The 16852-nt window shown below is 38.6% G+C and overlaps 3 protein-coding genes across 4 annotated transcripts; 1 reads left to right on the top strand and 2 right to left on the bottom strand.

Annotated features, from left to right (window-relative positions):
- The first annotated feature begins 503 nt into the window (after positions 1–503).
- On the top strand, positions 504–1871 carry LOC135641666 (NAC domain-containing protein 92-like). Its single transcript, XM_065157250.1, has 3 exons — positions 504–820; positions 895–1166; positions 1275–1871. Exons 1-3 carry the CDS (start codon positions 646–648, stop codon positions 1728–1730), a joined length of 903 nt encoding a protein of 300 aa, XP_065013322.1. The 5' UTR covers positions 504–645; the 3' UTR covers positions 1731–1871.
- Positions 1872–2445: 574 nt separating this feature from the next.
- LOC103986684 (uncharacterized) lies at positions 2446–10894 on the bottom strand. Of its 2 annotated transcripts, none has more exons than XM_009404763.3 (15): positions 10642–10894; positions 10065–10192; positions 9906–9974; positions 9716–9829; positions 8491–8559; positions 8357–8413; positions 7667–7720; positions 7530–7592; positions 7338–7400; positions 6950–7114; positions 6668–6823; positions 5163–5243; positions 5002–5063; positions 4776–4907; positions 2446–2688 (listed from the first exon to the last, which is right to left on the bottom strand). In XM_009404763.3, exons 1-14 carry the CDS (start codon positions 10808–10810, stop codon positions 4823–4825), a joined length of 1335 nt encoding a protein of 444 aa, XP_009403038.2. In that variant the 5' UTR covers positions 10811–10894; the 3' UTR covers positions 2446–2688; positions 4776–4822. The 2 variants fall into 2 exon arrangements, with proteins under 2 accessions (XP_009403038.2, XP_009403036.2); XM_009404761.3 differs by having other exon boundaries at positions 9906–9977; positions 10642–10892.
- Positions 10895–11801: 907 nt separating this feature from the next.
- Positions 11802–16245, bottom strand: LOC135639360 (eukaryotic initiation factor 4A-1-like). Its single transcript, XM_065153088.1, has 5 exons — positions 16073–16245; positions 14446–14515; positions 14202–14308; positions 13668–14098; positions 11802–12658 (listed from the first exon to the last, which is right to left on the bottom strand). The coding sequence occupies exons 2-5, from the start codon at positions 14511–14513 to the stop codon at positions 12023–12025; spliced, it is 1242 nt and encodes a 413-aa protein (XP_065009160.1). The 5' UTR covers positions 14514–14515; positions 16073–16245; the 3' UTR covers positions 11802–12022.
- Between the last annotated feature and the right edge of the window lie 607 nt (positions 16246–16852).

Genomic DNA, 16852 nt, shown 5'->3' with positions numbered 1-16852 from the left:
CTCGCCCGACGGTCTGCTCCCCGGTCAAGCCTCGTGACGTCGGGTGGGACCGGGCCGACGTGGACTCAAACGAGTTGCTGGCTCCAGCTACGGGGCCGAGGAGCGCGTGGGGCCCTTCCCCGCCCCCCGCGTGGCGTGGCGTGTCGTGTCGCTGACCTACGTGTCACCATGTCGGCTGGAGATCTCGTCTCGGTTACGTACCACCTCTGGTTGCGTCCACGGTTTGGTCGCATCGACTGATCCCCACAGATTATAAGCAGACCAAAGTGTATGTGCAGAGCAAGCTAGAGAGAGAAAGATGAGAGTTTGGATGACTGCTGATGAACGAACGAAGGGTGGCGACACAAGTGGAATTTGCAGAGAACAGGAGGGGGGACAAGCGGTCACCATCCATGGTCTTTTGTCCGGATGAGCACGTAAGCAGCTTGTGTGTGAAGCCCTCGGGCGGTTGGTAAGAGCTCCACCACCACACAACGCGTCCTCGTCGTGGTGAGGAGGAGGACTTGCAGCTCCCTTGCCGCCTTCCCCGTCCACCTCCCTGTTTTAGGTTCTACTTTGTTGTCATCAATATAGCACAAGGTATATATTGAAGGTGGTCTCCATTCCAAGGCTGCGTTGCCGCCTGCAAACAAACCAAGGGAAGATATGGAAGGAAGAGTTGAGGAGGAGGAGCAGCAGTTGCCGCCTGGGTTTAGGTTCCATCCCACCGACGAAGAGCTGATCACCCACTACCTCACCCACAAGATCACTGAGGCGGACTTCCATGCGAGAGCAATCGCGGAGGTCGACCTCACCAAGTCCGAGCCATGGGATCTCCCTGGTAAACATCTCGATGATGTGCTGATATGTAGTAGATTTAAAGGAACGGTACCAACTGATTGAACCTGTGATCAGAGAAAGCGAAGCTGGGGGAAAAGGAATGGTATTTCTTCAGCTTGCGGGACCGCAAGTACCCGAGCGGGGTCAGAACCAACCGAGCCACCAACGCCGGCTACTGGAAGACGACAGGGAAAGACAAGGAGATCTTCGACAGCAGCACCTCAGAGCTGGTGGGGATGAAGAAGACGTTGGTGTTCTACAAAGGGAGAGCTCCGAGAGGGGAGAAGACCAACTGGATCATGCACGAATATCGTCTCCACTCCGAGCTTGCCTCAAAATACATCAAGGTCATACATTTACTGTGTTTTGATCATCATCCATGGATTATTAGGAAGAGTGTGATCTTTCGCTGAAGGATATGAAATTGATAGGAATAGCATTTGCACCTGTGACAGGATGAGTGGGTCGTCTGCCGTGTGTTCATGAAGAGTAGTTCTTCCGGGAAGAAGTACCCGCCGAGCCAGCCGCGAGCCAACCCTTATTATGTCGAGTTGGGGCCTGTCTCGACGCCTTCTCTCATCCAGAATGAGCTGATGGAGTTGTCGAGGTTCGCCAGAGACAGCCATGGCCCGACCTCAACGATCCAACCACAGCTCAGCTACCATGGAGGAGGAGGAGGAGGCTTCACCCTCGCAGGTATGAAGCTGAATCTGGGCGCCCTGCCACCGCCGCCGGCACCGGCAGCGATGCCAGTTCCTCTATTCCAGCCACTGGGGGTGGCTGAGCCGCCGCCTTCGTCGGCCATTGCCAACGGTTTCGTGGGAGCCATGGATGGCGGATTTGGCTCTGATGTCAGGTACCATAGTATGGACTCTGCCACGGAGCTCGATGTTTTCTGGTCTCCTTACTGAAGGAGAGGCAAGAGAAGTTTCTCGTTGAGAACTGCACCATTAGATAGTTGTACTGTTGGCGATCTTTTGTGAGATTTCGTGTTCTTCTGCCACACTTGATTGAAACATTAGATGGAAAAACTGATGGTTTTAGTTTCTTTATTAAGTGCAATTAGAAATCAAAGAGAGAGAGAGAGAGAGAGAGAGAGATTTCTCTGAGGAGGTGCACAGGACCACCAGGGAGGTCGATATTGGAGAGTGGGTCATAGAAGGGTGAATGATGATGCTGATTTCAAGGACCTCATGATCACTAAAAATATATCTTTCGAGGCCTCAAAGTGACCCATCATATCTTTATACAAGATTTGGGAGTTGAATAGCTAAAGCTTCTCCATTTATATGCTAATTAGATACACCTTTGCATGGATCAATGGTATCCAAAGGGAGATTTCATCAGATGTAAGATGAACAATAATATATCAAGATGCTGTCTCAATAAAACACATCAACACTAGCTAATGTTTTTTGCAATTACAAAGTAATCTGTGACAGTATACATTTGCAATGTGAAAGAATGATGCACTGAGATGCATCTGCATTTTGTGTTGCATCACATAGCTAAATGCATATATATATATTGGTAATGCATTAGTTAATGCAAAGGGAGGGAAATGAAGGCTATCAAACACCCCAAGAAGAAGGAAACCCATCAAGAAAAATGTTGAGCAATCTGATATAAGTGTAAATTTTGGCATGTAGAAGTTTAAATATTCCAACACCACAAATTGATTTAAAGCAGCATATAAAAGGTAAAATAACAAAACACTTCATACACAATACCATTTTTGCTACAAAATTTTGCAATGTATGATTGTTCAGCTTTTTTTCTCACAGAAGGTGACTCGAAGCCTAAGAGTTTACCACTGCAGATCACAGCGACTACAAGAAAGGTTTGAGGCGAACTAGGAGCAGAGGCCATCTGAATAGAATGGAGTAATTGTTAGCCACAAAAAAAAGAACTCCTCTACACCCTCATAAGAATAATTCATGGCCATTGATCACAACTACTAACTCTGAATTTTTGCATAGATATTAGATGTGCATGATTAGATAAACGACAATCATAAATATGCTGTACATAGAATCCAATCAACACAACAAAACAAGCATGAAAATGCAAATTGACTTGTTTGTCGAACTTATGATCAAATGACATGCAGACAAAAAAAACTGTCGTTGACCTTCAGATCATGTCATGACTGATTTTTGGCTGTCACTTCTGAAGTTCTCAAGACATGAAAGAAATTATTTTGGGAACACTAAGTGTTTTTAGAAAAAGTATCACCAAGTATGTATGTGTACATGCAATACTTGCAGAATCAGTTGCATAGAAAAAAGAAATAGTCTACAACTGAAGTAAAAATCAACAACATATAGCAGGTAATTTACATGGGAATAGATTGCTTTACTAGATGTTTAATTATCAAATATCAAATCATGGTTTCTTGTCTCCTTAACCTTTTGCATAGCATAAGCTATAAGCATGATTCCAGGGGTTTGTCTACAATTTCCTCAACAAAAACAAATCCACAAGACATAAGTACTGACAAGACTCTCATCAAACCAACTGTACACTCCCCAAAAAAATGTGCTTACATAGCATACCACAGTGTGTGTGTGTGTGAGAGAGAGAGAGAGAAAGAGAGATAGAGAGAGAGAGTGAGAGCCCAAATTTCACAAAATTTCTTTTACTGCTCATCATACTCAAATAACACTTATTTCTCTTTTTGCACCTGAACCTCCCCAATATCTATCAAGAACTCCAAAAATAAAAGTTATAACCAAAACCAAGGTCATAATAACTTCAGATAAAGGATTTAAATACTGAAGGGATATTGACCAGTCTTTGTCGGTCTGATCTTGATACCAGGGAACAGTACACTAACCATACCAAAGTAAATGGTAACACATGAAAATATGTGTACTGTCATATTGTACTGGATTAATGTTCTGTACTGGTATTAAATTCTTTCTTCCAACTGTTACTCGCAGACCTATTCAACTGATTCCCCTATCTTTCTTCACTATACAGATTCCCAGCTAACAGATATTATAACTTCAACACGTGGCATAATCATTTTGCTTAATTTATAAGATTAATTTTATAACTTCTACTTTTTGAAGAGTATAGTCACTCTACCTGAAATTACTTTCATCAGATTCCTGACTATGCTAATAATGACACCCTAACGGATAAATTGAAACAGCATATTTGATCAAACACATGATGGCCTTTTCCAAAAAGCATCATGGACCAGTTATATGCTAGGCATTGTATAAATACATCTACATTCCTCTGTCGAATCAAAGCATCACTTTATCGCCAAAGTTTTAACTTCAAAATTTAGTCACCAACCAATTTTATTCAATTCACTTGGATCTGATCCAACCATACATGAACAAACAAATACAGATCTCCATTTCTCGAACTTTAAAATTCTCTACCATTGTTCCAATCTCCAAAGGAAGCACTTTCTGAAATAAAAAGTTGTGGACAGAACAATTTAACAGAAGTTGCTTCATTTAGGATTACTTGAAGATTATGTAGCTATACTACTAATATATTTGGTAATGTTTATACAAATGCCAAACAACAAACCTTACTAAAATATATATTTCCTAGATATTGGACTACCAAACACTATAGCTGCTGTCCCCAGAAAGCAATAACATAACAGGATATAGAATTATTAAGTCAATCTTTACTTTAAAAATCATTGATGAAAAAGGGAAACTAAAACTGATCAGCGTTTTACTAGACAAATTTTCATCCGTCTACTTCTTTAAAATGAAAAACCCACCTACCAAACACAATAGTGGTCATCCCCATAAAGCAATACCACCAACAGGATACAGAGTATTTTTTTAGTCAACCTTTATTTCAAAATCAGTCAATTTGATGAGAAGGATAATGAAAATTAAGAGCCTTAAATGATAATCTAAAAATTTTTCATCTGTTTCACCATGCTTGAGATATAAAGGCACATAAGAGACAAAGAATATTACCTCGAATATAAGAAGTACAACGTTGATAATTTTATTTTTATCATACTCTACTTGTCAGGAAGTCTACGCTTAGGCCTTCTGTGTGTGTGGCTTCCGTGCGCATTTCGTGTTGGCTTTCTTGTGTTTTTAGAGCTGATCATTAACAAGTAGATACAAGTAAATAAATATCTTATCCATCAAAAAATATAAAAGTAATAAATTAAATATAGATGCAAAAGAAACCAACCAAAGAATATCTGATAAGAATCTGTATACAAGGAAAATAGGTAAAGCCAACAAAGCAGAAGCCTGCATGTCCATATAATCGTTGTTATATTGCTGACCAATGAAACTTATGATTATGTGAAATTCAAATATCTGATGACATAAAGGAAGAATCTGATATACCATAAACCACACCAGCTCTTTGGTAGCAAGAGGTTTTGTTAATTCATATTTCTTTAAATGTTCATGGATGCCAGCTTGGACCTACAATAAGATTAAACAGAACCATAAAATTGATCATGATATGCATATTTGCGCATCACATAACCTAAGACTAGAATCTCTAGACATGCAAAAATCTTAAACATTAGCATATGAAAGCAGCGAAAGGGCATAGAGCAAGCTTAAATTGTTCCTAAGCTTGGTGCAGTGCTAAAATGAAACAAAACTGATCAGTTAGGAATTGTTTTCATGGAAGATTTTAAAAATGAGGCAAGACTTCATGGGTCATAAGCAGAGCACATGACTTTATCCCTTATAACAAAGCAAATTACCACACAATCTTCAGTCTTATCAATCAAACATTTCATGTCAATGCAGGCAAGTGTTCAACATGCATTACTTGTGTACCCGCATACCAGCGCATGCAACAAGAAGAGTGAACAAGCAGAATACGGCAAGAGACCATGCAACATGGCAACATAAATGGGGAACATGGATTGGAACATACAGAAATATGGAGCAGTAATTGAAAGTTTGAAACTACATTATACAAAGAATGCATGGTGTTGAACATTTAGTGTTCTGCAACAACAGGCTTTTGTATTACCATGCATTATGGAGCAGTAATATGGACTGGATTGGCTTTAGTGTTGAGCAGTAATATGGACTGCAATATGGATTACTATGCATTATGGAGCAGTAATGCATAGTTGGCTTTGTCCGAATTACTGCTCAACTAGTCAACATAAATGGGGACCATGGATTGGAACATACATAAATATGGAGCAGTAATTGAAAGTTTGAAACTACATTATCCAAATGAGAGTAATGCATAGTTGTGGGTGGCTAACAATCCTGCTTCATAAGAGGAAAAAATTTAAAGGACAAGTACTTTGAAGTTTGAAATATCAAAATAATGCATGTATAATAGGGAAATGCACAACAAACAAGGAGAGAACCGACAATGAATCAATGATGTCAACTGTGATGATTACGATGACAACGGTTACGTCCTGTCAGCATGATCACAAGGAAAAAAAAAATTACTTCCATATGAAGTAAAGAGTTGCATCCTATAGTCTTTCTCTTATGTGTACAGTAAACAATTCTTTTAATGAGCTGGGCTGGCTTTTCAGTTTATCAGATATAGCTATTCCAAAGAACTTGCTCGCTTACAAAAAGCAGAAAAACTGTAGAAACTTCTTGCTTTGTTTATACAGAATTGTTGAATTCAAAATTCACAGGGAGGTACTATTATTCTCATATATAAACATACATGTCTGTGTAAATGTGTGTATATCTCACACTGCAATTTCAGCCCTTTGTCTTATTTCTTTTCACACACTGGGAAGCTTGTAATCATGATGAGTGGATAAGATTTTTTTTTTGGCAAGAGATAAAACCTTTACTAAGAATAAATAAGCAGATCACACCAATTAGGAGAGAACGAGAAGTGCAAGTATTACCTGGTGATGATAAACTGTTGCTGATTTATGAAACTTTCCATAAGCACGAACTATACGTTTCTTGTAGGGTTTCAAAGCAAATTGCACCTTCTTGAAATGAGGTTTGGTGATAGTAGCGACTTGATCGATATATGGTTTAGAAAACCTCTTGGCTGCCTAAAACCGAAGCACATGGACATTATAGTGGCACAAGTAATTTATTAAAAACAAAAAATTGAGTATATAAAAGAATGTCAATAGAAGGACATCCAGTATTCCCATCAAACAGATTACATTAAGTACCTGGAAGTAGGGACCTCCCAGTTCTTGTACTTTGACTACATGTGTAGCTATGGCATCTTTAGAAGTGTGATACACTTCGACTGTCTTAGCTGATAAAGTGTGCACATAGGGTTCAGCATTTGTTGCAAGAATCACCCATCGCTCTTTAATAGCAGGAATCCATTTCTACAGAAATAGAAGAAGGATGATTATTAAAGTTAACAATATTACATAAAACATAAACTGTTTTAAGTGCATCTGCAATTCAGCATGTGATTGTTTGTATAAAAGATTGAATATCAAAGTATCATATTCAGCAGACTCTCCAATAAACCAGCATGCACAGAATTTAATTGCTAAAGCATGTAAATATAATTATTAAAATGATCCTTAACTTTTGATGACATACATTTTTGGCCATTTCCAAGTGGGGTTCCATCCGTTTCTGTGCCTGAGCTGATTTCTCCAATGCCTGAAAAAAATTTCAGACATAAATGTTGAATGTGATTACAGATTAAAGTTAAAGAAAACATGTGTCCTGTATTAATGGTGGGTGACAGAAGTAATACAGAAGGATGCTCTCATGCAAATATATAAACACCTTATGAAGGAAGACGTCCAATGTAGGTTTTGCATGATGCTTCCAGTAGGTTGCTGCAAGTTCCTGAAATGTTACCATCAAAGTTATCATCAGATGCTTAACATCTATGCCAACTAACATTTCGACATAATGCATACCAGATAGCGATTGATATGAGCGGCAAACCAACGTGGTAACCATGCTCCATGGGCCTGTAAAGTAAGCAAAATGGAAATTGACTTTTTTTTTGCTGAATTATTTCATTATATAATATCAAGTAAACTTGCAGGTTCCACAAGTCCATCTTATCGAAAAGTAAAACAACCTACTACCATTGTGAGAATGAGGAACATGTAAAACCATCATTTGACCCTACCTAATAAATACATACAATTACGTCTTGAAGGAGTTGTACAGGAAGCACCATTTATACGTCTAAGAGCCTGAACAGATATCAAGCAAAGACTATCCTTACCTAGGTAATGAACATCTAGATTCTGTATATTAGAGGAAGCTATTCTGGTCCACACGAAAATAAAGGCAGTAAAAAGAACTTATAATCATGAGGCACTGTTTCTGCAACAGTAAAACATTTCTGGGACATTTATTATACAGGATACAGACACAAGATAAGAAACGAAGTTGGCTTGAAAACAAAGATCAGGACGATACATGTTGCTCAGTTCGTTACTTCTTGTATAGCTTGGATAATCCAGGAATATTACAAGAAGAAAGTGTGTTAAAAAATCTGGTATAAAGGACTTACTACAATTTCTGAAAAAAAAGATACAGACTGTAAAATAATCAAAGGCTGTGATACTACTTCATTCATCTATAAGTATTATTACCTGAGACAACTCCTTTGACTTAGCTCTTGTTTCTAGCTGTGCCCTCATAAGCTCTTCCTAAAGAAGAGACCAACAGTAATATGAATGTCAGAATGTAAAACTTCCAAGTGATAATAGTGGTTGATAGCACAAACCTCTGCCACATGAAGAGCATGTTCAGTTTTCTGAATTCTACGTTTTTGTTCATCATTTATCTTCTGGAGCTATAAGAGATAACAAGGAGAAATTATATAACCAGCAATGGCAACTTGTGGCAACCAAAATAACATGTTCAACAAACATTTACTTGAAAGTATATAAGAAAAATTGGAAAAATCTTCGACATAATCAAGCAAAAGATCATAGTATTCTTGGTTAAGAAATAAATATATCAATCTTAACTAAGTTCAAATGCTAGAAAATACTTTAGCACAGGTGGTATGGAAGAAACTAAATCTACTGCTTACAACATGAAGGATTTTTGTCAAGATTTATTTGGGATCAAATCCATAAAGCCACCAGATATCTGACAGGATCCAAAAAGAAGAAAAAAAAGTGTATCGACCCATGTCTTTCTAAATTATAACACTAATAATCAAGTGTTATATCATTCACCAATTGCAAGGTGGTCAAAGATGGGCCTAAAATGCTTCTCCAAAGCCTTTGGACACCTAGGTTCATTTATCTAAAAGAATTATCTCTCCCAAAATGTCGCATCAATAGAAGCCTCATGCACCTCACCATCCTTTTTTTATCATCACAGTTTTTCCAAAGCCTTTCGTTACTAGGTTCACATATCTGGAAGAATTATCCTTCTATGAACAGACCACTATCCTAAATTAATTGGTCCACAACAGTTGCTGAGTATATTTTGCAAATCATGATCTCATGTAAATTATGGAGACACTTACTTCCAATATTACAATGATTAAAACTCCATCTTGTCATTGTGGCCTGCGCACCCTGGAACTCCAGTATTTTTGTTTCTCTAACAATGGATGAACTGAATACACATATGGTCAACTATCGGCTACAGACAAAAACTGTGAATAACTCTATATTTTCCCCCAATAGCTATATATGAATCAATGGCATCTAACTATAACATCCTAGTTCCATGTGCCTTGTAACCATAGAATGCAAGAGTAGTGCTCCATTATGCAACAGTTTTCATTCCAAGAGATGGCTCTAACCAAATTATACTGTAAAGGCTGGATGTATGACATGAAAAGAAGAAGACAAAAGATGTTATTTGTGTTTAAATGATGATAGAATGAATACATGTAGAAGGACACATTGCAGAAAACCAACATTATAAGTGAAGACCTGTAGTAAACAGATGTTAACATCAAAGATATCCAGACATAAGTTTAGACTTACATTTTTCAATTTTAAATTAAGTTCTCCCACTTTCTTTTCAGTTTCACCAGCCTGAGCATCCAAAGCAACTCTTCTTTTGTTCTGTAACTCAATATCATTTCTAAGTTTCGCCATCTGTGCAGAGAATCTACGTCACAACCATGCAAATCCTTACAATTACATCACGACTAATCAATTTGATGTTTCAGACCTCCTTCTCAAGTTCACCAGCTCGGGCATGAGCCTTTTTAACAAGCTCCTCTGCATCTCCAGTTCCCTTCTTCTAGACAACCAAAAGTATATGGAAAACATAAGATGGATAGCAACAACCAAACAGAATAATTGAGCCTCTGTATCACCGTAGAGTCACCTGGACTGATTCTATCTCGCTTTGTAATGATAAAAGTGTTTTTGACTTCTCTTCAATGATCATTTCCAAATGTGTGATAGTCTCATCTTTGCTCTTCAGGTCACGCGTTCTGTCCAAAATGCTAGCTTCTACGGCGGGAATAATAAAAAAACATCATCATTCGAAACCATGTTTCCTCGGCTCAGAAATAATCACAGAATACCAAGAAAAAACAAAGAAATGGAGTTGGTAGTTTAAATTAAATGAAAACCCCAAAAGAACAAAATCTAATCTGACTGCGAGAGCCAAACTACAACCTAGTTTACCGTTATTTGGAAGTCTTCAAAAAGGAGGCACATTTGTAAACGAACAGAACTTTAACTTCTCCAGACACCAAAAATCCAGAAGGTGAAGAAATAAAAAGGAAAATAAGACGTAAATTTTGAATCCAATCAAGGAAAGGAACAACTTTCTGAAGCAAAAAAAACCCCTTTATTTCATCTTCAAAACCCTAGAGACCCTAGAATAAGAACAAAACTCTAGTCCAATAACAAAAACAAAAAATTAAACAAGAATTAAATTCGAAATCGGCGCTGACCTAGGGCGGAGATTTTTGACCTAAGCTGCTCCAATTCCAGTTTCAGAGCCGAATCCGGCGCCAGGTGTTGGACGACGACCTCCTCTTCGGCCCCGGCGTCCGCCCATGCTCCGACGAACACGAGGCAGATCACGGTCGAAGCTATCAGTAGCTTTGAAGCCTCCATCATCAGAAATCTTCTCCTCAAGAAAACAAAAAGGAATCGCCTTTCTCCTCTCTTTCTATTGTTATCATTACCACAACACTAGTAATTCTTCTCACATAAAAAGTAATAAGAGGAGGAATCGCCCCATTGGATTTTACTGGAGCAATCACTTTCAATACCCATTTCAGTTTTACCCGCCTCCTGAGAAATTAACCCTAGTGGAGAGAGAATTTAGAGTTAAGAGGAACCCACCGTGGGACCAGTTTGTAAGTGGCAAGGTATACTGGGGGGCTTTCGCCATCCATACGTTAATATCCACGCTCAGTGTACACGCGACATGTAACCCAAAATATAATAATATGATGAAGCAGGGTCCACTTGCACCCACCTGTGGGCCATGGTTGCCTCTGATGTCTCTAGAGAGTATATTTATAGGGTAACGGGCACATGGGTAGAGAAAAACATTGCTCTCTGTTTACAATGCAGTGGTGGAATGGCGACACGCGTCGATGGAGGAAGTGACCAGGTGGTCCCCACCTGTGTAGTTGCTCCGTAGCTGTCGGAGCTACCCTTTCCCATGCAGTGTGGGCCGTCCGATACTGATCGGACGGAGGTTATTCCGTGGAGGCCAAATTAGTCATCTCGTTCTTGTTTCTTGGACCACAACTTTTTTTATTTTCTTGGCAATTTATGAACGGAAAATTATGAAATGATGCACGATTTTACCTTCTTTTTTTTGTTTCTGGGTGATCATCAAAATTTTCTATTTCCTCTCTTTTCAATATCTGATTAACCCATGCAATGGCTGTGCCTTCTTTCAGCGCTGTCCATCTCCAGGATGTGCAATGATTCATGAAACCTACTTGAAGCAGCAATACTGGTCTGCTGCCCGTCTCCAACTGCAGGCATTTGGCAAATCATCAAACATTTGCCACGCATCCACAAGAGGGGGGTCAAGCTCGTGCTAAGGCACAATTCGCCAATTGCACACAGCAGATAAATGATACCAAAACACTTCTAATAAAAAAATATATATTCATCTTGCTTCTCTGAAAGTACCCAAATGCTCATACAAGAGATCTGGACAGCTTCGTAGCTTTGGAGAGATGGAATAGCAATAAATTGGAACAAGTTACCATCGAAGGAAGATATAAAAAGGCTGAATCATTCCACCCAAAATGGATGGTTTGACAAAAAGAAACAGGCCTACAAAGGCATTAATGTCAAAGGATATCGTCAGATGAGATCGGCAACATTGGAAGGCAGCTCCTCTATCACCACATTGTAGAACCTCTGTATATCAAATAGCATCCTCTCATCATCACGGGTAACAAAGTTTATTGCGGAACCCTTTCTTCCGAAACGTCCACTTCGTCCGATCCGATGGAGGTAGTTCTCCGGTTGAGTAGGCAGATCATAATTTATCACCATTGACACTTGCTGGACATCAATACCACGAGCAAGAAGGTCAGTAGTGACGAGAACACGAGAGGAGCCAGAACGGAATTCCCGCATTATAATGTCCCTGGTGTTTTGGTCCATGTCTCCGTGAGTAGCAGAAACCGTGTGATCCCTGCTCCTCATCTTATCGGTGAGCCAGTCAACCTTGCGTCGAGTGTTAACAAAGATGACACTTTGAGTGATGGTCAGTGCTTCATAAAGGTCACAGAGGGTATCAAGCTTCCACTCTTCTTTCTCGACATTGACATAAAACTGCCTTATACCCTCCAGGGTGAGTTCATCACGCTTCACAAGGATCCTAACAGGTTTGTTCATAAACTTCCTGGTAATCTCTAGGGCCTCAGGTGGCATTGTGGCAGAGAAGACGCCCACCTGAATTTTTGAAGGGAGTAACTGGAAGATATCATATATCTGAAAAGAAACATCAATTGTCAAATTTATATACACAGCTCAGAATATATTAGATGAATGGGAAATAAAGAAAGCATATTACAAATTAGCAATATAATCCAAGTCAGCAGACACATGCACATGTAGAATGAGAGTAGGTGGCAGGTGTTGAACATAGACATCAAGTACTAGTACTTCAGCATATTAACAATACAATAACAGTTCTTTGGCAATGAAAAACAACATATAAACCACATTCTATATATAAAATTATAAGGGAACAATATAGTTTGCATGGACACAGTAATGAAAGTCATTCGTAACAACAAACTATCACAATTTTTTTTTATACCAAAGAAACAAGTTAGACAAAAGGTCAGCACTTTGTGGTGACAGAAGATGTAATATGATACGCATTATCATGCTTGCGATTTTTTGCCACTAATGACAGGAACTGGATCGAGTTGGAGGAAGGATTAGCTCAATAAATTCTCAGTAGAGGGTAAAAAGGGATAAACAACAATAACAGGCTATTTATATTATAAGCTCATATGCATGTAAAATACTTTCAGCTGTTTTTCATATTGCAAATATCAAGCATCTAGAAGATGATTAATGTGAGAAACTGTGACTGTATAAAATTCAGGCCCAAGTCCTCAAAGATCCAATATTTTTTTTACCAACTCAATGTCAGTCATACATTAATCATGTTATACAACAACATAGCCGATTTTGTTTATAAACCACTTTCTCGTAGTCTGATACTTAGCTCTTAGACAGTAGGCATATTGAGAAAGGAATTTAAAAGCCTAAAGAAGGTTCTTTAATAATCAAAAGTATCTTGAATCAGAATTCTATTAACTGACACAAAGATTTTTAAGTCTATGATACACATAAAATATGCATTCATTCTTATAATCAGTTCTGTATATAGCAGAACACATTAAAATAATAAAACATTTCTGATACAGTAATTAAAATAATAAATTTGTTTCATCAGAATAACAGGAGTTATCAGCAAAGAGAGAACCTGATCCTTGAAGCCTCGTGAAAGCATTTCATCTGCCTCATCCAAGACAAACATTTTAATGTAGTCGGGACGAAGGGATTGCCTCCTCAACATATCAAAGACACGACCTGGAGTACCAACCACGACATGGACCCCACTTTGAAGAATCCGTTGATCCTCTCGGACACTAGTCCCTCCTACACAAGCATGAACTTTGACACCTAAATAGTCACCAAGTGCTCGCATGACTTTCTCAATTTGCTGTGCTAATTCTCTAGTGGGGGCAAGAACCAAAGCCTGGCATTGGACCAAGCCATAATCAAGCTGCTGCAGTATTCCAGAGCAAAAAGTTGCAGTTTTTCCTGTGCCTGACTGTGCTTGCTGAATAACATCTAGACCCTTGCAAAAGGGAACTATTCCTCTTTGCTGAATTGCAGATGGTTTCTCAAAACCTACAATGATAATAATATTAAATGTCCAACAACAGAACATATATGTTACAGAAGTATTTTGTAGCCAAAATGCTAACCAAAAAATACCATTGCAATGTCTTACCATAGGCATAAATGCCTCTAAGAAGGTTTTCGTGAAGTCCCATGTCATCAAAACTTTCACAAATCTCATCATATGAGGTGAAGAATTCTTGCCCATCCGCATTTAGCCTGTATTAACCATATGAAAACAATTGACAAAAAATTACATGTGATCACACCGAAGAAATAGCATGTATGGATCATTTATAAGGAAAACAATAATAAAATTAAAGTAAATAGACAAAAACAAGGTTCAGGTGAAGTACAGCTCAGTCATTTTAGCATCATATTGACGAGCATCAAATTGTGATCCTTCCGGTGCCATTCCAGCCATGCCTGGAAAGCAGAGAACAAATAATTATACAAAAAGGTAGAAAACTGAAGCAACGGTCTTTACAAAGTATCACAAAAACTAAAAAACTGAACTTGTACGTTCAATTACAACAATACATAGCACTTAGAATAACAGAAATTATCCAGAAATTGAGGAGAAAGAGATGCACCAGAGAAGAACAAACTAAAAATATATGATAATCAGAAGAATGAAAATCTTCCACAGCAACAAATAGCAATCACATGTTTATGTTTCCACTTTGAATGATATGATAGATCTCCTGTCATCTTGAAAAATGTGGGAAAACAGGATAAAGCTATGAATACAGAAGCAAAAAGGCATAGAAGTAATGACATGATTAATAAAACAAAAAAGCTCAACCGCTGCAAGTTTGAAGCATAAAATAAGGCCAGATAAATTGCTCCACTAAACATAGTGTATTGTGGATAAATCAAAATGTTACAACCTGACCTAATGGGATGAACCATTGGCTGGCTCAAAATAATTAAGCTTCACTTGTCGATAATACACTCATTAACTCCTTATAAACCAATCCAAAACTTTGTCCACTTCTGATGTGGGACTAAGGTGGTATGTTACAGTAACGTCCTGAAAAGGACGCAACATGACCCATTACAATGATTGTAACATCAGTTTAGTCCCATATTAGAGGTGGGCAAAGACTTAGACTAGTTTATAAGGGTTGATAGGTGTACTCTTGTTAACTTGGTCCTAATCATTTTGAGCCAGTGATTCAGGCTCAACGAAACTAACATATCAGTTATCCTCAAGCCAGGTTACGATATAAAAAGTTGAGCGGAGGAGAAGATTATTCTTACAACTAAGACTGCAAGAAAAGCCTGAAGAAGATTTGGCTAAGCCTTGCAAGATGATCCCAATAGAAGGGAAAAGAAATTATAGAGATGACAATAGGTAGCTGGCTTAAGGATTGAATTTTATAGACGTGAAGGTTGAAGGAACTAACATTACATTACATAATATAGTAGCAAGATTAACAGGAGAAAAGTAAATCATATTGCATAAGAAGCTTCTGTCGAGCCTGTAACAACATGCCATGTCTTGCAAGAATTAAATGTAAAACATCTATGATCGACTTCAACTAATTGTCCAAAGATGATTTTTAAAAGATCAGGGAAGAGAAGAGAAAAACAACACTGATGTATCACAATTCACCAAAAGCATTTTTCATCGAAAGGAAACCATAAGATGATCCCATCTCATGGTGCTATACCACCAGGGAAAAACTAACGCAAAGCATAGACTACCTGGAGAAGAGAAAAGCTGATCCAAGAAATAAGATCCCATCAATCAATCAAAAGTGGTTCGTTAAAAAAACGGAGACAAAAAAGAGGTTGATTACTAGCTGCCATACATCCTCACAAAAGAAACCTAAAACATCAAGAAACCAGTAGTTCCAAATTGATTCAGTACTTCGAAAAGGTCATCAATATGCAAACAAGACACAATATTTCCACGATTTCGCAAAGACGGATCTAATCTCGATCAACGTAAGCAGCCTAAATGACAAAACAATTCACCTGATCACGAGGTTGGAATTGACGCGGCGAGAACGTAAGGCCGGATTGGAATCAGAGGGAGGGCCACCGATCGAGAAATGAACCCGAGGTGGATATTGGATTCAACGGCAGCGAGGGCAGTCGCAGTTCTTATTAGTCGAGGCTGATCTCGGAGTCGATCGGGAGGCTGCTAACGGACGCGACCGCGGGGCTCTTAACTAGGGTTTCCTTCGGACCAACATCAATTGGGCCGGGCCGGACCGGTCTCGACCGGATGAACCGGAGCCCTATCAGGGTTTTATTTTTACATTTAGCCAAAAAGAAAAATATACAATTTACCTTATAAAACGAAAAGTTGGGTTTCCGTTGGCTTTTACTTTGGGATGTGCAGTAAGCCAACACACATAACTCTACAATAAGAGAAGAGATATAAAATGTAGTATATATTTCGAACTATATTAAAAATATTTATACTTTGTTGAGCCAACAAAAATTGAGCCGGGCCGAATCAGGCCTGCCTTCAACCCAACAAAAGGACCAGCCCATGGAGCCTTTGTATTAGCAAATGCAGATCTCATCCAAGTGCAGTCAGTTCCTTACAAGTGTGCGACTCAAAACACAGGAAATTATTGTAACTGAGCAGGTAATCCATGTTCGTCTATGTTCAAGATTCCTGTCTAAAGTAAATGATAGCAACCATACAGTTTATACTTCAGAGATATCATCATACTGGCATGTCAATTTCTCTGCAATATCTCTGGAAAACATCTAAGTTGTTCCAAATGAAGAAAATTCCATCAC

The sequence above is a fragment of the Musa acuminata genome, chromosome BXJ3-6 (genome assembly GCF_036884655.1).
Source record: "Musa acuminata AAA Group cultivar baxijiao chromosome BXJ3-6, Cavendish_Baxijiao_AAA, whole genome shotgun sequence".
NCBI classification, from domain to species: domain Eukaryota; kingdom Viridiplantae; phylum Streptophyta; class Magnoliopsida; order Zingiberales; family Musaceae; genus Musa; species Musa acuminata.
Note: the sequence above shows the minus strand (reverse complement) of the source record. Positions and strands in the feature narration are given on the sequence as shown.

Excerpts from the sequence above, each read along its gene's own strand:
- LOC135641666 (XM_065157250.1), top strand. The coding sequence starts at position 646 with ATGGAAGGAAGAGTTGAGGAGGAGGAGCAGCAGTTGCCGCCTGGGTTT. Across the intron at positions 821-894 it reads CGAGCCATGGGATCTCCCTG|AGAAAGCGAAGCTGGGGGAA; the intron begins GTAAACATCTCG and ends ACCTGTGATCAG. Across the intron at positions 1,167-1,274 it reads TTGCCTCAAAATACATCAAG|GATGAGTGGGTCGTCTGCCG; the intron begins GTCATACATTTA and ends CACCTGTGACAG.
- LOC103986684 (XM_009404761.3), bottom strand. The coding sequence starts at position 10,810 with ATGATGGAGGCTTCAAAGCTACTGATAGCTTCGACCGTGATCTGCCTC. Across the intron at positions 6,824-6,949 it reads TGGGAGGTCCCTACTTCCAG|GCAGCCAAGAGGTTTTCTAA; the intron begins GTACTTAATGTA and ends CTTCGGTTTTAG. Across the intron at positions 4,908-5,001 it reads TTCTTATCAGATATTCTTTG|CTCTAAAAACACAAGAAAGC; the intron begins GTTGGTTTCTTT and ends GTTAATGATCAG.
- LOC135639360 (XM_065153088.1), bottom strand. The coding sequence starts at position 14,513 with ATGGCTGGAATGGCACCGGAAGGATCACAATTTGATGCTCGTCAATAT. Across the intron at positions 14,309-14,445 it reads GATGCTAAAATGACTGAGCT|GCTAAATGCGGATGGGCAAG; the intron begins GTACTTCACCTG and ends TGGTTAATACAG. Across the intron at positions 14,099-14,201 it reads TAGAGGCATTTATGCCTATG|GTTTTGAGAAACCATCTGCA; the intron begins GTAAGACATTGC and ends TTATCATTGTAG.